Source organism: Scyliorhinus torazame, chromosome 13 (genome assembly GCF_047496885.1).
Source record: "Scyliorhinus torazame isolate Kashiwa2021f chromosome 13, sScyTor2.1, whole genome shotgun sequence".
NCBI classification, from domain to species: Eukaryota; Metazoa; Chordata; class Chondrichthyes; order Carcharhiniformes; family Scyliorhinidae; genus Scyliorhinus; species Scyliorhinus torazame.
The window spans coordinates 192,167,005-192,192,116 of record NC_092719.1 but is presented as its reverse complement, the minus strand read 5'-3'; the positions used below and the strand labels follow the sequence as shown (position 1 = coordinate 192,192,116).

Genomic DNA, 25,112 nt, shown 5'->3' with positions numbered 1-25,112 from the left:
GGAAGAGTGAGCTGTTTGTGGTGCATCCAGGGGAGCAGAGTAGAGAAATAGAAGACCTACCGTTGAGGAAGGTAACAAGAGACTTTCGTTACCTGGGGATCCAGATAGCTAAGAATTGGGGCACATTGCACAGGCTAAATTTGACGCGGTTGGTGGAACAGATGGAGGAAGATTTCAAGAGATGGGATATGGTAGCATTGTCAATGGCAGGGAGGGTGCAGGCGGTTAAGATGGTGGTCCTCCCGAGATTCCTTTTTGTGTTTCAGTGTCTCCCGGTGGTGATCACGAAGGCTTTTTTCAAAAGGATAGAAAAGAGTATCATGGGTTTTGTTTGGGCCGGGAAGACTCCGTGACTGAGGAAGGGATTCTTACAGCGTAGTAGGGGTAGGGGGGGGCTGGCACTACCGAGCCTAAGTGAGTATTATTGGGCCGCTAATATTTCAATGGTGAGTAAGTGGATGGGAGAGGAGGAAGGAGCGGCGTGGAAGAGATTAGAGAGGGCGTCCTGTAGGGGGACCAGCCTGCAGGCTATGGTGACAGCCCCATTGCCGTTCTCACCAAGGAACTATACCACGAGTCCGGTGGTGGTAGCTACACTGAAGATTTGGGGACAGTGGAGACGACATAGGGGAAAGACCGGAGCACTGGGGGGGTCCCCGATAAGAAACAACCATAGGTTTGCCCCGGGGGGAATGGATGGGGGATATGGAATGTGGCAAAGAGCAGGTATAACGCAATTGAAAGATCTATTTGTGGATGGGAAGTTTGCGAGTCTGGGAGCGCTGACCGAGAAATATGGGTTGCCCCAAGGGAATGCATTCAGGTACATGCAATTGAGGGCTTTTGCGAGGCAACAGGTGAGGGAATTCCCGCAGCTCCCGACACAAGAGGTGCAGGACAGAGTCATCTCAAAGAAATGGGTGGGGGACGGTAAGGTGTCGGATATATATAGGGAAATGAGAGACGAAGGGGAGACTATGATGGACGAACTAAAAGGGAAATGGGAAGAAGAGCTAGGGGAGGAGATTGAGGAGGGGATGTGGGCAGATGCCCTAAACAGGGTAAACTCGTCGTCCTCGTGCGCCAGGCTAAGCCTGATTCAGTTTAAGGTATTACACAGGGCACATATGACTGGAACACGGCTCAGTAAATTTTTTGGGGTGGAGGATAGGTGTGCGAGGTGCTCGAGAAGCCCAGCGAATCATACCCATATGTTTTGGTCATGCCCGGCACTACAGGGGTTTTGGATGGGGGTGACAAAGGTGCTTTCGAAAGTAGTAGGAGTCCGGGTCGAACCAAGCTGGGGGTTGGCTATATTTGGGGTTGCACAAGAGCCGGGAGTGCAGGAGGCGAAAGAGGCCGATGTTTTGGCCTTTGCGTCCCTAGTAGCCCGGCGCAGAATACTGCTAATGTGGAAAGAAGCCAAGCCCCCGGGGGTGGAGACCTGGATAAATGATATGGCGGGGTTCATAAAGTTAGAGCGGATTAAGTTCGTCCTAAGGGGGTCGGCTCAAGGGTTTACTAGGCGGTGGCAACCGTTCGTCGAATATCTTGCGGAAAGATAGATGGGGGAGAACAAAGAAGGCAGCAGCAGCGGCCCAGGACTTGGGGGGGGGGGGGGAGGGATGGGGGGGGGGGGGTGTGGCCTGAGACAAGGCAGTTGCCAATTAGGGCTAGTTTTTATTTTTTGTTATTTAATATTTATTTATTTGTTGTTGTTTTTGTTTAAATTTAAAAAGGTCATTATTATCTGTATTGTTACAATGTTGTGTAAAGGATGCACAATGTACTGTGTTGGTTGACCAAAAATTTTCAATAAAATATTATTTAAAAAAAAAAAAAATAATTAGTCATTTGCATGTAACATTGCACACTGGAAGTCAAGAGCAAGTGTAGTTTTAAAGTGAAGCAGGTCGGAAAGTGGGAGATACTTGGACTGGGGCGTGTAAGAATAATTCAGTCCCAAGTTAAAATGATAGATCTCTCCCTTCATATTTCCAGTTAAATTTCAGTGCACATTTATAATGGAAGCTGCTGGTACGAATTGTGCTGTAGTAACATCCTCACACTCGTAGTGGTGCTGGAGCATTTCCACTGACAGGCGAGTCAACTGTGATGACAATTTTGCTGTTTATGCTCCATGAACTACATTGTGAATACCCCACTCCTTCCTTCCTCAAATACTTATCTTGTTGCCCCTTAAGTGCATCTATGCTACTTGTCTGAAGTCGCAAGAATAGTGTGGTGGTCTGGCGGTGATGAACAAACTGAGTTTATTGATAACGAGGAACAATAGTACTGAGGCCGCTGGTCTTGTAGTCCTGGAGCAGCACAGAGCTGTTGCTCCAGCCTTTCATCTTTATTGCATGGATCCCCAATGTGTTCTGCCTGAGAGGGGACTCCACATCTTAGGTGATGTCCCCATTGGTCCCTGAAGCCAGGTGGCCTTCCCCTGCTGTGGTGTCTTAAAAAGGCAGACACCTCAATCTACTACATCCCTCCCCTTTTAACATTCAATACAATCTTCAATCCAAATTCTACATAAACATTATATACAGAACTTGCGGTGAGCGTTAAGGAGAAGCTTCCATCGGTCCGCGATATTGCGGTCTTTTTCAGGGGGTGCCCCCTGATTGAAAAAAAAAATTAAACTTCTCCGGGGTCGGCCCTGCCTCCATCGCCCTGTTAAAGCGTCAAAACTCTCTTTCACGGAGCCGGAGGGTTGGAAGGGCAGGAGGGGAGAGACTGGTCCCGGTGGGTTTCTGCGGAGCATCTGCATGTGGAGGAGGAGCGGGGATCGCGACTTTGTTCCCCAAGAAACAACCTGAAAGCCGCAGGGCTCAAAGGGCACGGAGGGAATTTTTTCTCTCTCTCTCCTGAAAACTTGAAAGGAGCAGCGGGGGCGGAGCCAAACGGAGGCCGAGGCTGCAGGCCTGAAGCCAGGGCGCGATGTAGGTGAGATGTCCCACATCGGATGTCTCCCGCCTAGAATGTGGTAAGAAGACTGAAGCCCGGTCCCAGGTAAATTCTGGAGGAATACAAAAAAGAAGAGAAAGAAATTTTAAAGAAATTTGAGATTGAAGAAGGAAGGAAGGGTGAGAAAAAGAAAAAATAATAAGCCGTTAAAGGATGCGAAAAGCAGCGTCGAGGAAACGTGGGCTCGCCATTGAATGAGAGGACGAGCAAAACTGCTGACAAGATGGCGGATGCCGGACCGCATGGTGGGGCCGCACTACGTACGGTGGAATAGATGACCGAGGTGATGGCGGTGGAGCTGGTAAAGCAGTTTGCGAGGCACATGGAGGCTTTGAGGAAGGAGACGGCGGGCACATTGAAATCATTGGTGGAGGAGGCAATCGCCCCGGTGAGGGTAGTTGTGGCAAAGACATCAGCCGAGGTGAGAGAGCAGGGCGAGAAGATGAAGGAAGTGGAGGAGGCCGTGTCGCAGCACAGCGACCAGTTCACCTCCATGGGGGAAGAGCTGCAGAGGGTGGTGGAGGTCAACCGAGGGCTCCGAGCAAAGCTTGAGGACTTGGAGAACTGCTCGACGCGGCACAATCTGAGAATTGTGGGCTTGCCTGAAGGGACAGAGGGTCCAAGGCCAACAGAGTACTTCACTAAGATGTTGGCGGAGCTGATGGGAGAGGGTGAGAACCCCTCCCGGTACGAGCTGGACTGAGCTCATCGGTCATTAAGGCCAAAGCCCAAAGTGAATGAGCCACCAGGTGCAGTAATTATCTGCTTCCATAAGTACTGCATGAAGGAGAAGGTGTTAAGCTGGGCGAAGCAGAAGCGTGAGGTGCAGTGGGATGGTGCTGGAGTTCGGATCTACCAGGGCTTGACGGTGGAGTTGGCAAAAAGATGAGCGGCATTCAGGCGAGTGAAGGCGGCATTGTACAGAAAGGGGGTGAGATTTGGTATGGTATACCTGGCAAAGCTGAGGGTGACGTATGATGCCAAAGAACCAAAGCGGAGGCGGCTGAGGCGTTCGTGAGGGCAGAAGGCTTGGGACAGACGTGAGGAGCGGAGCTGGAAGAGAGACTGTGGACTGTGATTGGGGAGCTGGAAAATGTATAAATGCTCTAACTTTCTTTTTACTGACGTGTATTTTAATTTACTTCTCCTCACATTGTTACAGAGTTCAAGTTATTGGTTGGGTTGACTGACATTCTGTGTTGCGATGGTTATATCTTAGTTTAGTGAATTGTATGGGTTGGATTGTTGTTTTTGTTTTTTCTTTCCCTGGGACTGGGTGGGAGGGGACGGTATATCTTGGCGGGGGGAGCCACCCGCGCTAACTATCTAAAGTCGCCTCGTGAACGAGGTGAGGTGAGGAGGGCTGCAGATATTGGAGACTGGTTAACAGGTTTCGATGGGCCTACGAGGCGAGCGAGGGGGGGGAAGGGATTGATGCTGGGAGATGTTTTTTCGAGAGTAAAAGAAGGGGTTTTTGGGAGAGGGGGAAGGGGTTCGATGTTAATAATGGATAGGGGAGGGTCAGGCTCATGGGGCAGGGCCCGGTGGTATGATGATGGTGGTCAGCAAAAGAGTACGCTTCCAGGTGGAGAAGGTGGTGGCAGATCAGGGGGGTGGATATGTGATTGGACAGGGGTGCTGGAGGGGAGGTTAGTGGCACTGTTAAGTGTATACGGCCCCAATTGGGACGATGTGGGATTCGCAAAGAAGGTGTGTGGGGCCATCCCCGACTTGGACACACACAGACTGATAGTTTGGCGGGGGGGGGGGGGGCTGGAACTTGGTGCAGGAGCCAAGGTTGGACAGGTCACGGCCGAGCTCGCTGGTGCCATCGGGGGACGAAGGCGTTGGCTGGGCAAATGGTGGAAATGGGAGGGGTGGACCCTTGGAGGTTTCAGCACCCGAGGGAACGGGAGTACTCATTTTTCTCAGCAGTCCATAAAGTATACTCGCGGATCAACTTTTTTGTGGTGGGGAATGCTTTGCTGGCTGTGGTTAAGGGGTCGGAATACTCGGCAGTGGCAGTGTCAGATCATGCTCCTCATTGGGTGGATATGGTGCTGGAGAAGGGGGTAGCACAGAGGCTGGGGTGGAAATTAGATGTGGGACTTTTGGGGGACCAAGTGTTCTGTGACAAAATTGAAAAGGTAATTGAGGAATATGTAGGTTTCAACTGTACGGTTGAGGTGTCGAAGGCAGTTGTCTGGGAGGCTCTAAAGGTGGTGGTGAGGGGGGAGGTGATTTTGTTTAAGGCCAGGGTGGACAAAGAGGAGAGGTTGGAGAGGCAGAGGGTAATAGATGAGATGTTGGAGGTATGTAGGAGTTATGCAGAAGATGGGGACCCAGCAAAGCTGGAAAAGAGGAAGGAACTACAGGCGAGCTTTGACCGACTATCTACCAGGAAGGCGGTGCCAACTGAGACGAGCAAGGGATGCAGTTTACGAACATGGAGATAAAGTATGTTAGGTCACCTCCGGAGGGAAGCAGCGGCAAGGGATATTGTGCAGGTGAGGGATAGGGCAGGGAAGTTGGTGGTGGCTCCGGATCTGATTAACAAGGTTTTTGAGGAATTTTATGAGGTTGTACAGGTCAGAGCCACCTGGGGGAGACCGTGAGATGCAAGAATTTCTAGATGGGTTGGAGTACCCAAGGTTAGGGGAGGGGGACAGGGCTACATTAGAAGGAGCGATAGTGGAGCAGGAGATACAGGATGCGATTGGGGGAATGCAGTCGGGGAAGGTGGCAGGACCGGATGGGTTTCCGGTGGAATATTATAAAAAATTCAAGGATAAGCTGGCAGCCCTGATGGTGGGGATGTTTGAAGAGGTGATAGGGAAGGGGGTGTTGCCACAAACTTTGGGGCAGGCATCGATTTCCCTATTGCTAAAAAAAGATAAGGATCCGATGAAGTGTGGGTCGTATAGGCCCATATCACTTTTGAATGTGGACGCAAAAGTATTGGCGAAGGTACTGGTGGGTAGGCTGGAGGAGTGCCTCCCGAAGGTGATTGGTGAAGATCAGACGGGGTTCGTGAGAGGGAGGCAGCTATTTTCAAGCATTAGAAGGGTATTGACGTTGTTATGGCACCGGCAGAGGGGAAGGAAACAGAGGTGGTTGTGACATTGGACGCTGAGAAGGCGTTTGACCGGGTCGAATGGGGGTACTTGATGGCAGTTCTGGAGCGGTTTGGGATTGTATCAAGATTTGTGAACTGGGTAAAGCTACTATATAAGGAGCCGAGGGTGAGTGTCCGTGCAAACAACATCAGCTCGAGATACTTTTCTGTCCACCGTGAGACTCGGCAGCGATGTCCTATGCTCCCCCCTGCTGTTTGCATTCGCGAGTGAGCCGTTGACCATCGCATTAAGTTCAGGGGATATGGAAAGGAATAGTGCGGGGGGGTGGGGGGGGGGGGGGAATAGAGCATAGGGTGTCCTTATATGCCGATGACTTGCTGTCATGTGTCACAACACAGATTTGAGCCAGGGAGGTGGGATGGAAATTTTCGGAAATGGGATGAGAAGGGGATTAAGACACTAAAAGATTTGTTTCTTAGGGGTCAGTTTGCAGGACTGAAGGAGCTGGAAGCGAAATATGGGCTGGAGCAGGGGGAAATGTTTAGATACATGCAGGTTTGAGATTTTGCCAGAAAGGAGGTACAGGGCTTCCCAGTGGAGTCGACCTCCACATTGCCGGAGGAGGTGCTGACGACAGGGGGACTGGAGAAGGGGGTAGTGTCAGCGGTTTACGGGGCTATTTTGGAAGAGGTGAAGGCACCACTGGAAGGGATCAAAGCAAAGTGGGAGGAAGAGCTGGGAGAGGTTTTCGAGGAGGGGTTCTGGTTTTGGTCCTGTCCAAAGCTAGAGGATTACTGGAAGGGGGTTTTTAGGGTAATTTCTAAAGTGGTGCACGTGAAACTGGACCCGGGCCCCCGGGAGGCCATATTCAGGGTATCGGACCAGCCAGGGATGGAAACGGGTGCGGAGGCAGATGTTGTAGCCTTCGCCTTGTTGATCGCCCGAAGGCAGATCCTGATGGGTTGGAGAGGAACCTCTCCATCCTGTGCCCTGGCGTGGCGGGGGGACCTGTTGGAATTCTTGACTCTTGAGTAGGTTAAGTTTGAACTGAGGGGAAGGATGATGGGGTTCTACAATTCATGGACATTATTCATTATGCACTTTCAAGAACTGGATAACATCGAACATTAGTTGGGGGGTGGGAGGGTTGGGGGGAGGGGGGTGTTGTGTGTTAATGGTGACTGTGGGTGATTCCTGATTCCTTTTTGTCATTTGTTTAAGTAAACATGCGGGCGAATGTTTGGGGTTTGGTGGGAGGATGGGATCGTTGTTATTGATATGGGGATTGTCATATTTGTTACTAATTATTGTTTATTGTTGGTAAGAGAAAATGTGAAAAAGGAGAATAAAAAATATTTTTTAAAAAAACATTATATACACAAGCCAGACATTTGTAAATCGATGTATCAATTGTTCAATGGTGAGATCTTGGGATTTCATTTAGCATAATACTTCTACGAGCAGGCTTCAACTGTGCACGGTTCCAAATACAGTTTTGCATGGGACTCTTCCATATAGGCTTGCTGCTTTTCAGGTTCTGTCCTGGACTCTGGATTGATGAAGGACTTTAATGTTTGGACGGTGTCACTCTCCAATCCTCCGTTGATCCTTTTCCCTGTCAAGTAGCTGACTCTGCAATACAGACAGGTACCCTCATCACAATACAACAGTCTTAACAGCTCGTTCACGAACTTGGTCTGTCACTTGTGAAGGCGATGACCGAGGTACTCTGTTTCAAGTGCTTTGGTCATGTGATAAAGTCCCTTCTCATTCTAGCATTTCTATTTGCATCTTTCCCATTGACCATGTTACCATATTAGCTCTTGTGCTTATCTATTAGCTGATCAGCGATCTTTTCATCTCCATTTCTTTTGTCCTCTGCATGGACATGACGCGTTCTTTATACCATACATAGACTTCCTCCTTCACCCCTAATTTTTTTTACTCCGGCACCCCCAGTTGCAGTTATATCTGAGCCCCCTCCAGCTCCAACTACCGCAATCGGTTTGCCTATTTCTTTTAACAACTTATTTTTCTTAGAAACATAGAATTTCTACAGTGCAGAAGGAGGCCATTCAGCCTATTGAATCTGCACCGATCTTCTGAAAGAGCACCCAACTTAGGCCCAGTCCCCCACCCTACCCCCGTAACCCACCTAACCTGCACACGGTAGCATTGTGGATAGCACAATTGCTTCACAGCTCCAGGGTCCCAGGTTCGATTCCGGCTTGGGTCACTGTCTGTGTGGAGTCTGCACATCCTCCCCGTGTGTGCGTGGGTTTCCTCCGGGTGCTCCGGTTTCCTCCCACAGTCCAAAGATGTGCAGGTTAGGTGGATTGGCCATGATAAATTGCCCTTAGTGTCCAAAATTGCCCTTAGTGTTGGGTGGGGTTACTGGGTTATGGGGATAGGGTGCTCTTTCCAAGAGCCGGTGCGGACTCGATGGGCCGAATGGCCTCCTTCTGCACTGTAAATTCTATGATAAATTCTATGATAAATCTTTCTGATACTAAGGGGGAATTTAGCATGGTCCACCCATCTAAATTGCACTTCTTTGGACTGTGGGAGGAAACTGGAGCACCCGGAGGAAACCCACGCAGACACGAGGAGAAAGTGATAAGTATCTGAAGTATCCGTGGATGAACTGACAACTTCAAGTGGCCCCTTGGTTTTAAGAGAGTTCCCTTTAGCAATCGGAGTCTTTAACCTATGTCCAAATTTGTTCCCATTAACTTTGTTTCCCAACTGTTGCCCACCCAAACGCTTACTCAATTCAGAGCTGAACTGTCTGTATCTAATGCTTCAGCTGTTCTCCTTGGTTTCTGATCATTCTTCGCAGCATGTGCAAGTTTTTGTCCATTTGTCTCATGTAAAGGGTGCTCCATCAGCGTTCCAAACTTGACTTCCAGCTCTTTGCGCGATATTTCCAATCCACTGACATTTTCTGCCAGCTTAATACTCTGTTCCTGAACACCTTGGTGTTCTTCATCAATCACTCTGGGTTTCTTTTAGCCATAATCACCTTCTCTTGCCAGAAAGGATCACAACCATTCTCTAGTCCCTCGCTCTGCTTCTGCAATTCATTCAGTTTCTCTGTCGTTGAGTAAATTTCAAGGTGAATCCAACATTCTCTCCAACAACATTTGATAACGATCTCTCCTGTCTTATGATGAGTGTGGTTTTGGACCATTGCCACATTCCTTTTATTGTGATAGCATCAAACTCTACTTCTATCTTCAGTATTTCTTTTTCTTGTCATGTTTTTTTTTTAAATATGTTTTATTGAAATTTTTTTCCCAAACAACAATTTTTCCCCTCTTACAAAGCAAACGCAACAATAAAAATACAGAAATTTTTAACAGTACACAAGTAACAAAACCCCTTTATCTTTGACCTAAACTAAACTAACCCCCCCCCCCCCCTTCCCCCTGGGTTGCTGCTGCTGGTCATCTGTCTTCCCTCTAACGTTCCCCTAGGTAGTCGAGAAATGGCTGCCACTGCCTGGCGAACCCTTGAGCCGATCCTCTCAGGGCAAACTATCTGCTCCCCGCCATATCATTTACCCAGGCCTCCAGTCTGGGGGGGTTTCGCCTCCTTCCACATGAGTAGGTTCCTGCGCCGGGCTACTAGGGACGCAAAGGCCACAACGTCGGTCTCTTTCGCCTCCTGCACTCCCGGCTCTTCCGCAACTCCAAATAAAGCTAACCCCCAGCCTGGTTTGACCCGGGCCTTCACCACCCGCGAAATCACTCCCGTCACTCCCTTCCAATACCCTTCCAGTGCCGGGCACGCCCAAAACATATGTGCGTGGTTTGCCGGGCTCCTGCCACACCTCCCACATTTGTCCTCCACTCCAAAGAACCTGCTCAATCTTGCTCCCGTTATGTGTGCTCTACGTAGCACCTTAAATTGAATCAGGCTAAGCCTGGCGCATGAGGAAGTGGAATTTACCCTGCTTAGGGCATCAGCCCACATACCCTCCTCTATCTCCTCCCCTAGTTCTTCTTCCCACTTTCCTTTTAGTTCGCCCACCGACTCCTCCCCCTCTTCCCTCATCTCTCGATAAATCTCTGACACCTTGCCCTCTCCGACCCACACCCCTGAAAGCACCCTGTCCTGTATCCCCTGTGTCGGGAGCAACGGAAATTCCCTCACCTGTTGTCTAGTAAACGCCCTCACCTGCATATATCTCAAGAAATTTCCCCGGGGCAACTTATACTTTTCCTCCAATGCTCCCAAGCTCGCAAAAGTCCCATCTATAAATAAATCTCCCACCCTCCTAATTCCCAACTGGTACCAGCTCTGAAATCCTCCATCCATTCTTCCTGGGGCGAACCTATGGTTGTTCCTGATTGGGGACCCCACCAGGGCTCCCCGCACCCCTCTCTGTCGCCTCCACTGTCCCCAGATATTCAATGTTGCCGCCACCACCGGGTTCGTGGTAAACTTTTTAGGTGAGATCGGTAGCGGCGCCGTCACCAGCGCCTCTAAACTCGTCCCTTTACAGGACTTTCTCTCCAGTCTTTTCCACGCCGCTCCCTCACCCTCCATCATCCATTTACGTATCATTGCCACATTGGCGGCCCAATAGTAATCGCCCAAGTTCGGTAGTGCCAATCCTCCTCTGTCCCTACTACGCTGAAGGAACCCCCTCCTTACTCTCGGAACTTTCCCTGCCCACACGAAGCTCGTGATGCTCCTGTCTATTTTATTAAAAAAGGTCTTGGTGATTAGTATAGGGAGACATTGAAATACAAATAAGAACCTCGGGAGGACCATCATCTTAATTGCTTGCACCCTGCCCGCCAGCGATAGAGGCTGCATGTCCCACCTCTTGAAGTCCTCCTCCAATTGTTCTACCAACCGTGTCAGATTAAGTCTGTGCAAGGTTCCCCAGCTCCTAGCGATCTGAATCCCCAGGTATCGGAAGTTTCTTTCCACTTTCCTTAGAGGCAGGCCTTCTATCTCTCTACTCTGGTCCCCTGGGTGTATCACAAATAATTCACTCTTCCCCATGTTTAGCCTATACCCCGAGAAATCCCCGAACCTCCTCAAAATTTGCATAACCTCTATCATCCCCCCCGCTGGGTCCGACACGTATAACAATAGGTCATCCGCGTATAACGAGACTCGGTGTTCTTCTCCCCCTCTAATCACCCCTCTCCATTTCCTGGAGTCTCTCAACGCCATGGCCAGAGGTTCAATTGCCAACGCGAACAACAATGGAGACAGCGGGCATCCCTGTCTTGTTCCCCTATATAGTCGGAAATACTCCGATCTATGTCGACCTGTAACTACGCTTGCCGTTGGAGCCCCATAAAGAAGTCTAACCCAGCTAATAAACCCGTTCCCAAACCCAAACCTCCTTAACACTTCCCATAAATACTCCCACTCCACCCTATCAAATGCCTTCTCAGCGTCCATTGCCGCCACTATCTCTGCCTCCCCCTCCACTGGGGGCATCATTATCACCCCTAATAGTTGTCGCACGTTAACATTCAGTTGTCTCCCTTTTACGAACCCTGTCTGGTCTTCGTGCACCACCCCCGGAACACAGTCCTCTATCCTCGATGCCAGTACCTTTGCCAACAATTTGGCGTCCACGTTCAATAATGAAATGGGTCTATAGGACCCGCACTGCAACGGATCTTTATCCCTCTTCAAAATTAACGATATCGTCGCCTCCGACATCGTCGGGGGTAGAGTGCCCCCTTTCCTGGCCTCATTGAACGTCCTCACCATCAACGGGGCCAACAAGTCCACATATTTTCTGTAATACTCCACCGGGAACCCGTCTGGTCCTGGGGCCTTCCCTGCTTGCATGCTTCCCAGTCACTTAATAACCTCGTCCACCCCAATCGGTGCCCCCAGGCCTACCACCCCCCGCTCCTCCACTTTCGGGAACCTCAATTGGTCCAGGAACTGCCGCATCCCCTCCTCTCCCTCTGGGGGTTGAGACCTATACAGTTCCTCATAGAAGGTCTTGAACACCTCATTTATCTTTCCTGCCCTTCGCACCGTGTCTCCCCTTTCGTCTCTAATTCTTCCTATCTCCCTCGCTGCTGCCCTCTTTCGCAATTGATGAGCCAACAGGCGACTAGCCTTTTCCCCATATTCATACCTTTTCTTGTCATGTTTAATCGACAATTCTCCTTAATTGCTTTCTAGTCCCAACAGTTGTGTTCTTTGGGTTTTCCACTGCTGTGTCCTCCGTAGCACCCTCAAACACTGGATAGCTTCTGCTTCTCTGCAGAATGTCAATTTCTCAAGCTCATTTGTATTTTCCACATGACTGGTGGTTGATCATGCGTTTCCAAAGAAATTCTCCAAAAGAAGATCTCCAATGAATTCCCAATAAGGGCTTTTGTAAACTTGCAACTGCTGAAGCTCCTCTTCCCGTCTTCAGGACTTGAAGCTCCATCATGGGGCTGTTTAGCACAGGGCTAAATCGCTGGCTTTGAAAGCAGACCAAGGCAGGCCAGCAGCACGGTTCAATTCCCGTAACAGCCTCCCCGAACAGGCGCCGGAATGTGGCGACTAGGGGCTTTTCACAGTAACTTCATTTGAAGCCTACTTGTGACAATAAGCGATTTTCATTTTTTTTTTTTTTCAGTCATCAGCATTTGAATTTCATCTTCTAAATCCCTACTATTTCTCTCCAGTGAGGCAATCTTGGTATCCTTACTTTACTTACTATTTGAAATATGGACAGCTCTCTGTTCTTTGGCAGTGAGTGATTCTTTGAGAGCCTCAACGTGCTTTTTACAATCCGAACTTTGATTGTTCAATGTTTAAAGCTTGGTTTATAAGGCAAGGAGTTCAGATTCCTTCCTGGAATCTTTTAGCTGATCAATCTTATTTTTCTTGAATTTTGAATGACTGTTGCAGTAGGTGATATAACATGTCCTCCATGAATGCCATGGATCACATGTTTGATGCCTTTCACTCTGAGACTAGCAGTTTTCTCACCCATCACAAAACTGAGCCTCTTACAATGGGATTTCCTTGGCTCTACTCGAGTGCCATTTTATGATCTCTGTTGTTGAGTTTTGCTTGCGCTTTTTCTCTCCATCCCTTTCTCTCAATCCCTTTTTTTTCACCTGGCTCTAACTCCAGTTCCCTTACCACTGGCGGGTGAATGCTGTACCATTTCATACTGACCTTGGTAGATTTCCTAGCCACTTCCATCTTCAGCATGGTGCTTGTTTTTTTCTCTCTTGACTTTGATGTAGCTGGGCTGCTTCTCGCTAGATTAGGGTCACAAACTTTTAACTCATTTTCTACTTGCTGTAATTTTCGGTTGTGTTTACCCAACCTTTCTCTTCATTCTCAGCTCTTCTGCTGTGGCTCGTCTTACTTTCTGACCGGTTACAGCTTTATAGTATGCTTGTAGTTCATTGTCAAAACCTCCAAGGAACTTCTCATTAGGATCCAAAGGAATGGAAGGCAATTGAATCTTGTTGCCTTTAGCTCTTAACTTAATCCTTTAAGGTCTCGTGGGGCCCACTTCCTATGCTCTCTCCACGTGGTACTCACCTCTCTGAGATTGGGATTTTCCACTGCTCTCCCCTCTACAGGGTTTCTTTTACTGCCTACTCTGAGTCTAGCATTGCCTTTCCCTTGAAAACCTATTACGTATGCTGAGCTCTAGCATTGCGTTTTCCTCAAGGTCTTCATTACCTTCTCTGAAGTTGCCCGTTGCTTCCGGACCACCTTTTTAATGATGCCCACTATCTTGGGCCTTCTCTGATTTTCCTATCCCTTGTACTTTGTTCCTACTTGTGGTTGTTGCATTAATGTTGTGCAACTTTAAATTCATTACCACTTTAAGACTGTCAACCTTTTAAAATTCGCTCACAGCTGCTGTTTCTCTCGGTGCTTTCCCCACAGTTCTAGAGTTTTGGCAGGAACCTGCAGCTCCTCCTGTGGACCAACACCCCATCAAAACTGTTCAACTTCTCTTTTTGTTTAGATGGAAAACTTTCTCAACAATTTCCACAGATATTTTATAAGCCTCTCAACTACCAAAAATTGGTCCATTTTCCTTTACTCCCAAGGTGCCGTTTTTGTTATGTCAGTTTCACCAACAGGTCCAGTGCTCTCAAAGGTCCACAGGGTTGTGTTTAAAACTGTTTTTTCTTTCTTCTGAACAGATGGAGATCTTTTCCAAAACCACTACCACCGCCAACCCCCCCCTCTTAATTTGCTTTCCGCCCCCTACATTTTCCCAAACCTCAGACTGTCCCAGCCAATTTAAGTAGGCTCGGTGTCTGTCCCTCAGGGTCTGGCTCTATTTATTCGCCCAACAGGCATTCGGGTAAGTCTTTCCTTCCTTCGGACTTCACAGAAACTCACATTGCAGAAGAGGTCCTTCGGCCCACCAAGTCTGCGCCGACACGTGAAAACCAGCTGACTTTCGCACCTAATCCCATTTGCCAGTACTTGATCCCTAGCCTTGAAATTTATGGCGTGCCAAGTGCGCATCCAGGTACGTTTTAAAGGATGTGAGGCAACCTGCCTCTACCACCCTCCCAGGCAGTGCATCCCAAACCGTAACCACACTCTGGGTAAAAAAAAAATTCCCTCGCACTCCCTAAACCCCCTGCACCTGACAATGAACTTGTGTCCCTTTGTGACTAACCCTTCAACTAAGGGAAACAGCTGTTCCCTATCCACCCTGTCCATGCCCCTCATAATCTTGTACACCTCGATCAGCTGACCCCTCCCTCTTCTGTGCTCCAGCGAAAATAACTCAAGCCAATCCAACCTCTCTTCATAATTTAAATGTTCCATCCTAGGCAACATCCTCTGCACCCCCTCCAGTGCAATTGCATCCTTCATATAATGTGGCAATCAGAACTCCACACAGTACTCAAGCTGTAGCCTCACAAAAGTTCTAAACAACTCCAACATGACCTCCCTGCTTTTGTAATCTATGCCTCACTTAATAACAGCAAGTGTCCTTGTATGCCTTTTTCACCACCCTATTAACCTGCCCTTCCGCCTTCAGAGACCTATGGACAAATACGCCAAGGTCCCTTTGTTCCTCAGAATTGCCTAGTGTCATGCCATCATTGAATACTTTTTTGTTAAATTACTCCTTCCAAAGTGTACCAGCTCACGCTTTTCCGGGTTAAATTTCATCTGCCACTTAACTACCCATTTGACCAATCCGTCTAGATCTTCCTGTAACCCAAAACACTCAGCCTTATTGTTAACCAGCCAGCCAATCTTTGTGTCATCCGCAAGCTTACCGATCCTACCCCCAACATAGTTATCTATGTTGTTTATATAAATGACGAATAAAAGGTGACCCAGCATAGATCCCTGTGGTATGCCATTGAACACTGGATCCAGTCACTAAAGTGACCTGTCAATTAAACCAATTAAAATTACCCTGTATCCCATGTGCATTCGCCACCTTTATAAGTCTCCCATGTGGCAGGCGGCACGGTGGCACAGTGGTTAGCACTGCTGCATATGGCGCCGAGGACACGGGTTCGATCTCGGCCCTGGGTCACTGTCCGTGTGGAGTTTGCACATTCTCCCCGTGTCTGTGTGTGTTTCACCTGTTGGTGAAACTGACATAACAAAAACGGCATCTTGGGGATAAAGGAAAACGGACCAATTTTTGGTAGCTGAGAGGCTTATAAGATATCTGTGGAAATTGTTGAGAAAGTTTTGCCTCACCGTGCCAAGCATTCGATTCCGACCTTGGGTGACAGTGTGGAGTTTGTATATTCTCCCCGCGTCTCCATGGATTTCCTCTAGGCGTTCCAGTTTCCTCCCATAGTCCAAAGATGTGCAGTTTAGGTGGATTTACCATGCTAAATTGCCCCTTAGTGTCCAAAGGTTAGGTGGGGTTATAGTAATAGGTGGGGGAGTGAGCCTAGTGCTCTTTCAGAGGGTCGCTGCAGACTCGATGGGCTGAATGGCCTCCTTCTGCACTGTAGGAATTCTATGATTCTACATCAACTGCACTACCCTCATCTACACACCTAGTCACATCCTCAAAAGATTGTTAGACATGCCTCCCTCTGACAAAGCCATGCTTAATATCCCAGATCAAACCTCACCTCTCCAAGTGGAGATAGATTCTCCCCTTCAGAATTTCCTCCAATAGTTTCCCTAATACAGACATGAGACTCACTGCTCTGTAGTTCCCTAACTTATCTCAACAACCCTTCTTAAACAGCGTAACCACATTAGCTGTTCTCCAGTCCTCTGGCACCTGCCCCGTGGTTAGAGAGGGATTAAAAATTTGGGACAGAGCCCCTACAATTTCTTCCCTTGCTCCCCGCAGCAGCCTGAGGCACAATTCCTCCGGACCTGGAGATTAGTCCACTTTTAAGCCTGCCAATACCTTGTCACTCCCTCTGTTAAATTGCTCAAGAACCTTGCAGCCTCTCTCCCCGAGTTCCATACCTACATCCTTGTTCTCTTGGGTGAAGACGGATGTTAAGTATTTGTTCAACATCCTACCAATGTTCTCTGGCTCCACCCACAGATTGCCTCCTTGGTCCCTAATGGGCCCTACTCTTGCCCTGATTATCCTCTTCCCATTGATACACTTACAGAATATCTTGGAATTTTCTTTACTTTTACCAGCCAGAGCTTTCTCACATCCCCTCTTTGCTCTCTTAATTGCTTTTCTAAGCTCGACCTTGCAATTTCTGTATTCCACTAATGCTGATTTTCTCCCCTTGTTACTTGCTAAAAGCCTTGATTTCCTTCTCACCATATCCTGAATATCTCTGGTCATCCTTCATTCTCTGGGCTTTTTACACCTTCCTGTTATCCTAGAGGGAACATATTGGGCCTATACCCTCCCTATTTTCTTGTTGAATGCCTCCCGTGCTTTTCTGTAGATTTCCCCACTCTTCCCAGTCTACAGTGGCCAGATGCTGTCATATTTGACTAAAATGCACTCTTTCCCCCAATACATGTACCGTGACCTCTCCCTTATCACCTTTCCCCTTCAGGATACATAGAAATAGAAACAGGAGGAGGCACTCGGCCCTTCAAACCTGCTCCATCATTCATTATGATCATGGCTGATTATCAAGTTCAATACCCTGATCCCGCCTACTACACCCCCCCCCCCCCCAAAGATCCCTTGATCCATCTGGCCCCAAGATCTGTATCTAATTCCTTCTTGAAATTATACAATATTTTTGTCTCAACTACCTTTTGTGGTCGTGAATTCCACAGATTCACCACTCTCTGGGTGAAGATATTTCGCCTCACCTCAGTTCCTTTTCCTCAAACTATGACCCCTAATTCTGGACTCCCCCACCATCGGGAACATTCTTTCTGAATTTACCCGTTCTAATCCTGTTAGAATTTTCTAAGTTTCTATAAGATCCCCCTCACTCTTCTGAACTCCAATGAGTATAATCCTAACCAACTGAGTCTCTCCTCATATGACACTCGTGCCATCCCAGGAATCAGCCAGGTAAACCTTCGCTGTATTCCCTTCAAAGCAAGAACATCTGTCCTCAGATAAAGACACCAAAACTGCAGAATGCCCTGCAGCCGTTCTGTGACATCTCGGACCCTGCACCAGGGAAGCAACACAATCCTGGAGTCACATTGACAGCCACAGTAACGCTTTTCTGTTCCCCTGACTATCAAATCGCCTATTGATTTTGCTCTTCCTCCCCTTGAGTACAGTCAGGCTGCTTGTGATGCTTTGTCTGCACTCCCTGGAGAAACCAGTGCCCTCATCAGCCTCCAAAATGGAATACCGAATTGCGAGCGAGACCCAGGGGACTCCTGAACTACCTGCCTGTTTCTGTTGGACTGCCTAGTGGTCACTTATTCCCTTCCTTCTTCAAGTCCCTTCATCTGCTCTCTAAACCTACTATCCACGATGCTCTCTGACTGGCGGATGCTCCACAGTGTTCCCAGCCACCATTCCAGCTCTGAAACACGAGCACCCAGGAGTTGCAGCTGGACACACTTCCTACACTCATGCTGGTCCCGGGCAGTGGAAATGTGCCCTGCTACCCACATAAAGCAGGACGAGCATACCACAGCTTTGAGCTCTCCTGCCATGACTAAACCCTTTAAATTTAAAACTGAAGACTTAAAAAAAAGTAAGTCCATACCGTTGTTTAAACGATGATTAAACAACTATTTAATATAGTTTGAAAATACCCACGAATCAATCAGCTGCTCCTGATGGTCCCACAAATGCCCACCAGGTGTCGCTCACCAATCTGCTCCTGATGTTCTTACGTCACTTTCTGAACTTTGAGATCACCTCAGAACGCCGCCATCTGTCTCTGTGCTACCACCGATTTACCTTGCCACCACCGCCATCAGATGTTTCCTTTGGGACTGTGTCGCTTTCAGAACTCTGACGTGACTTCTGAATTCCACTGTTGATGGCAACGATGGTCCCCGCTGCAAGGCCGAAAATACTTTTCACTGTACCTCAGTACACGTGACAAACAAACAAACTCAACAAATCCAAATCCAAAAGAAAGGAGCACTTCGCTCCCTCCACACAAACCCCCTCAGTCACCAAACCTCAATTTAACACACTGCTGCAGCCCAAAGTAGCACTCCAATGCAAACTTCAATTTAACCGAATACTTACAGGTTGGCTGTGTCCCCATGATCTATTTTACCCTTCACGCCAATGTGGTGGCCTGGCAGCGATGAGACGGAGGCTCTTATGTGAACAAACAGTTTATTGAAAACAGAAAATAATGGTACTGAGGCCTCTGGCCTCGCTGCCCTGGAGCAGCTGCTCCAGCCTTGCACCTTTACTACGTGGCTCCCCGATGTATTCTGCTTGAGAAGGGGACTCTACCCCTTGGGATGATCACCCACTCTTAGTATCCATGGAACTAGTGAGCCTCCTTCACTATGCTGTCTTAAAAAGACAGGCACCTCAATTGACTCCAAATATACCATGTTTGTAACAAAGTTTTCCTAAATCCTTTTTTGGGTTTATCGGTGATTATCAAATATTTGTGTCCTCGAATCTTTGACCCCCTCACAATTGGAAACTCACTTGCCCTAAATCTACATGCTCCAGCCCCATCATAATTATAAAGACCTATTTGACGACCCTTCAGTGTTTTCATTATAAAGACCCCCACCCTATTCAATCTTTCCTTTATCCTTTATTTGTAAACTGCCCAGTTATCTACTAAGTGGAAACAATGAAAGGAGATGGTATCCATAAGGCAGAAAGAAAGTTCACTAGGCTAATTCCTGAGATGAGGGTGGGGATTGTCCAATGACAAGGCATTGAATAGACTGGGAGTATATTCCCTTAAATCTAGAAGAATGAGAAATGATCTCATTGAGACCTATAAAATTCTTTAAATGACTTGATAGGGAAAATGCTGGCAGGATGTTTCATTTGGCTGGGGAATCGAGAACTGGAGGTCACTGCATCAGACTATGGGGTCAGTTATAAGAGGTGAAATCTCTGAAAGCAGTTTGGATCTTTGGAATCCTCTATCCCAGAGGGCTGTGGAGGTTGAGTCATTGAATATATTCAGGACAGAGATTAATCGATTTTGAATTGTAAGTGAATTCAGGGACATGGGGATGGATCTTATTCAATGATGGAGGGCTTTGAAAGCCAAATGGTTTATTCCTGTTTCTATTTCTTATGTTCTTTTGAAAGAAGAAATATAATTAATTTTGAATATTATTGCATTGTACGATATGAAATTCTTTGAATAAGAGACCATTGATGTTTAACCTGTTTCCTTAGGTTTTATACCCTGCTGGTACTGTCTACGGCCCTGTTTGGCAAGCCACCGTTCAGGAATGTAATAGTGAATGGCTTGGTACTGGCAAGGTAGGACATTTTAAATATTTCTTCATCAATAACCATTAAAATTGTATTTGAATTATAAGCATTATCAAAATTCATAATACAGGCTAGCAGCAGGGCTGTCATGCATAATTGGAACATGCTTTTATCTGAAGTTTCTGGATTCAGGTTAATAGGTGGGTGTTATAGACATTGATTGCTCATCATCAAGTGATCAAATTTTAGCTTAAACTACTGTAAATTGTGTGAACTTTAGTTAATTTTCTTGAGTAGCTACTGTAGTCTGGGAGGCGTACTACAGGAGTTGATGACCATTACTCTAACTTTCCCATCTTTTCCCTGCTCGGTGGACTGTCTTCACGTTTGCAGGTACTTGTGGGGTGGAGGTCCATGGTGATGTTAGGTAAAAAGACTAAAACAGCTTGGAATTTGCCCAGTTCCAAACTTTTTCCTGATATTACCTGTTCAAATTTTCAAATTTGTGCCAAGCTATGGGAAGCACTGGTCTTGCATTGTTTCTTGGTAAGAAAATTCTGAGTTGCAGAACTTGTAGCTACATACCTTTAAGTGGATGTTCATGGTAATTGCAAGGGTGAGATGGCCAAATTTAGCAACTGGCAGGACCGAATTGTTCAGAAGGGTGGAGGCATGTGTGCTGATTGTGCAATTCAGACCAGTGTTTATCTGAGAGGGATAGAATATGTTGAGAGTTGAACAAATTCTGGGCAACATTTTTGACAAGTTCCTGTGTGTTCTGCTGTATCTGGAGGTCAAAGGAAATGGCTTTAACCCCCACATTCATTTTCTGCAATTGGCCCATGTTCTCAGGGCTTCCATGAACATTCTGTTTTCTGAAGATATGGAGAAAGTTATATTGCAGAGAATGGAAGCCTATCTACAGAGGGTTTTTTTAGAGTGGCATTTTATTTTAGTAATTTAGGCTCTGGAAGTAACGGCAGATTTAAAAGTAACAAGTAATCTTAAGCAAGCTGGCAATTGTGGACCAACTCCAGAAATACAAGCTTCTGATTTTACTGGATTTGAAGACAAGTCAATATAATATTTAAGTCCCAAAGGAAGAATTTTGCAAAAGAAAATTAATTTTACCAAAAACAAAAATAAGCTTGGACATTTGATGTTAATACATGAGGACACGGTGAAGTTGAGTTAACCATTGATATGATCTTATTAGAATTAGGATGATACAGCTGCCTTAATGAAAACCGAACTGAAAATAAGTTAATTTCTGTAATTATAACATTCCTTCATTTTCAGTTTTAAAATGTTTACAATTTTTAATATGTAAACAGTGAACTGTACTACTGTTTTCATGTTCATTTAGTGATGGTCAGAAAATGAGCAAACGTAAAAAGAACTATCCAGATCCGATCAAGATTGTGGACAGCTATGGTGCAGATGCATTGAGGTAAAATATACATTTTTAATGTTGCGTACTTGATTTACAATGATCTTTCTGAAAAATGTTGACCTGTTAACTTCAAATGAGTGATTCACATTGTATCAGGTCATTGGTCTGTTTTCATTCAGTGATTTCATGTTCTTATGTGCATTTATTCAAATCATAGAATCATTGAATTTGAAAATGAAATGAAATGAAAATCACTTATTGTCACAAGTAGGCTTCAAATGAAGTTACTGTGAAAAGTCCCTAGTCGCCACATTCTGGCACCTGTTTGGGGAGGCTGGAACGGGAATTGAACTGTGCTGCTGGCCTGCCTTGGTCTGCTTTAAAAGCCAGCGATTTAGCCCAGTGTGCTAAACCAGCCCCAAATTTACAGTGCGGAAGGAGGCCATTCGGCCCATCGAGTTTGCACCGGCCCTAGGAAAGAGCACCCTACTTAATTCCATGATTCCACCCTATCCCAGTAACCCAGCAACCCCACCTAACCTTTTTGGCCACTTAAGGGCAATTTTAGCATGGCCAATCCACCTCACCTGCACATCTTTAGACTGTGGGAGGAAACCGGAACACCCGGAGGAAACCCACGCAGACACGGGGAGAACGTGCAGACTCCACACAGACAGTGACTCAAGCTGGGAATCGAACCTGGGAGCCTGGAGCTGTTAAGCAACAATGCTAACCACTGTGCTACAGTGCCACTCTGGATGGTGCCAAGCATCTTGAGAGTTGTTGGAACTGCACTCATCCAGGCAAGTGAGTATTCCATTACACTCCTGACTTGTGCCTTGTAGATGGTGGACAGGCTTTTTTGCGGCGGGGGGTCGGGTCGGTCGATCAGGAGGTAAGTTACTCGCTGTAGGATTCCTCACCTTTAACTTCCCTGGTAGCCACAGTATTAATATGGCTAGTCCAGTTCAGTTTCTGATCAATGGTAACCTCCAGGATATTGATTATGGGGATACAGCAATGGTAATGTCATTGAATGACGAGGGGCGATGGTTAGATCCTCTCTTGTAGAAGATGGTCGTTGCCTGGTATTTGAGTGGCGCGAATATAACTTGCCACTTGTCAAATGCCTCATTATCCGAGAAGTCGCGAATGGTGCTGATCATTGTGCAGTCATCCGCAATCGGCCCCACTTTTGATCTTATGATGGAAGGGAGATCATTGATGAAGCAGCTGAAGATGGTTGGGCCTAGGACACTACCCTGAGGAACTCCTGCAGAGATGTCCTGAAGCTGAGATTATTGACCTCCAACCATCACAACCATTTTCTTTTGTGCCAGGTTTGACTCCAACCAGCGGAGAGTTTCCCCCTGACTCCCATTGACTCCAGTTTAGCTCGGGCTCCTTGATGCCACATTCGGTCAAATGCTGCCTTGATGTCAAGGACAGTCACTCTCACCTCACCTCTGGCATTCAGCTCTTTTGTGCATATTTTAACCAAGGCTGTAATGAGGTCAGGAGCTGAGTGACCCTGGAGGAACCCAGACTGAGCGTCCTTGAGCAGGTTATTGCTGAGTAAGTGCCGCTTGATAGCACTGTTGATGACTCCTTCCATAACTTTGCTGATGATGAAGAGTGGACTGATAGGGCGATAATTGGCTGGGCTGGATTTATCCTGGGCTGTATTCTCCGAATTTGAGGCCATGTCCGGAGGAAGAGTCTGGCTTTACGATGAAAAAATCGGCGAGGGCCCAACACCGATGCTCCGACCGGTGAGGGGCTAGCACGGTCTTCCCGATATGAATGACAGCAAAATTTCCGGGTCCGTGGCTGAGCATGCTCACGGCGCCGACCTGCAACGGTCGCGCTGTACAACACACTGTGCCCCCCTGCACTCCCTCTCATCACTCACAGGCCACCCCCCACCTGTCCCTCCAGCCCTCGCCGAAGCCCCCCCCAGCCAGCATTGCGGCTCCCACCCCGACTGTGGCGGAGCTCGACACAGTCCGCAGCCGCCATGCCGGGTTCATGAAAACTGAGAGCACACGTGTCTCGCGCCATCGGGAACTTGGCCCATTGGAGGCAGAGCATCGGGGGTGGTCCTTCGGGTAACATCCTGAGGCCGTCCCAAACGCGTGCGGCGTACTCTTCGATGATGTCGTTTTGGAGGGGGCGGAGCATCTGAAAACAGGTGCCGCCCCAGATTCGGTCGTAAACAGGGATTCTCCGCCCGATCGCCGATTAGATATTGGCGTCGGGCAACTGAGAATCCTGCCCCCTGTTTGTGTACAGGACACACCTGGGCAATTTCCCACCTTGCCAGATAGATGCCAGCGTTGTAGCTGTCAGCTTGGCTAGGGGTGCAGTGAGTTCCGAAGTCTTCAGTACTAATATCAGGGCCCAAAGCCTTTGCAGTATCAGTGCCTTCAGCCGTTTCTTGATATCACTTGGGGTGAATCGTATTGGCTGAGGTCTGACAGTTGTGATGCTGGGGACCTCTGGAGGAGACCGAGATGGATTATCCACTCGGCATTTCTGGCTGAAGATTGTTGCGAATGCCTCAGCATTGTCTTTTGCACATTTGTGCTGGGCTCCTCTATCATTGAAGATGGGGATGTTTGTGGAGCATCCTCCAGTGAGTTTAATTGTCCACCACCATTCACGGCTGGATGTGGCAGGACTGCAGAGCTTAGATCTGATGCATTCATTGTGGAATCACTTAGCTCTTCTGTTACATGCTGCTTATGCTGTTTGGCACTCAAGTAGTCCTGATGTTGTAACTTCACAAGGTTGACGCCTCATTTTTCAGTATGCCTGATGTTGTTCCTGGCATGCTCTCCTGCATTCTTTATTAAACCAGGGTTGATCCCCTGGCTTGATGGTAATGGTAGAGTGGGGGGTATGCCGGGCCACAAAGTTGTAGATTGTGGTTGAATACAATTCTGCTGCTGATGGCCCACAGCGCCTCATGGATGCCCGTCCTGAGTTGTAAGATCTGTTCAAAGAGCAGAGTGGTAGTGCCACACAACACAATGGAGGGTATCACCAATGTGAAGATGGGACTTTTGTCTCCACAAAGACTGTGCGGTGGTCACTTCTACCAATACTGTCATGGACAGATGCATCTGCAGCAGGCAGATTGCTGAGGATGAGATCATTCATGTATCTTTTTCCCTCTTATTGGTTTCTTCACCATCTGCTGCAGTCCTAGTCTAGCAGCCATGTCCTTTAGTACCCGAACAGTTCGGTCTGTGGTGGTACTACCAAACCACTCTTGGTGATGGACATTGAAGTCCCCCAGAACATATTCTGCACCCATGCCACTCGCAAGTGCTTCCTCCAAGTGGTGTTCAACATGGAGGAGAACTGATTCATCAGCTGATGGTGGGCGGTACATGGTAATCAGCAGGAGGTTTCCTTGCCCATGTTTAACCTGAAACCAGGGTCGATGTTGAGGACTCCCAGGGCTACTCCCTCCCGACTGTATAACATTGTGCCGCCACCTCTGCTGGGTCTGTCCTGCCAGTGAGACAGGACATATCCAGGAATTGTGATAGTGGCGTCTGGGATATTGTCTTTAAGGTATGATTCTGTGAATATGACTATGTCGGGCTGTTGCTTAACTAGTCTGTGAGACAGCTCTTCCAACTTTTGCGCAAGCCCCCAGATGTTAGTAAGGAGGACTTTGCAAGGTCAACAGGGCTGGGTTTGCCGTTGTTGTCTACGGTGCATTCGTTTTATGTGTTTTCATAGCGGTTGAATACAACTGAGTGGCTTGCTAGGCCATTTCAGAGGGCATTTCAGAGTCAACCACATTGCTGTGGGTCTGGAGTCACATAGGCCAGACCAGGTAAGGATGTCAGATTTCCGTCCCTAAAGGACATTAGTG

General features: G+C 47.6%; 1 protein-coding gene across 2 annotated transcripts in view; it reads left to right on the top strand.

Moving 5' to 3' along the window:
* iars1 (isoleucyl-tRNA synthetase 1) overlaps positions 1-25,112 on the top strand; it is a 330,949-nt gene that overhangs the window by 194,114 nt on the left and 111,723 nt on the right. For both annotated transcript variants that reach the window (XM_072472632.1, XM_072472633.1), the window contains exons 17-18: positions 19,792-19,878; positions 21,197-21,280. In XM_072472632.1, coding sequence (XP_072328733.1) covers positions 19,792-19,878; positions 21,197-21,280 — 171 coding nt within the window. The remainder of the gene's footprint in view (positions 1-19,791; positions 19,879-21,196; positions 21,281-25,112) is intronic.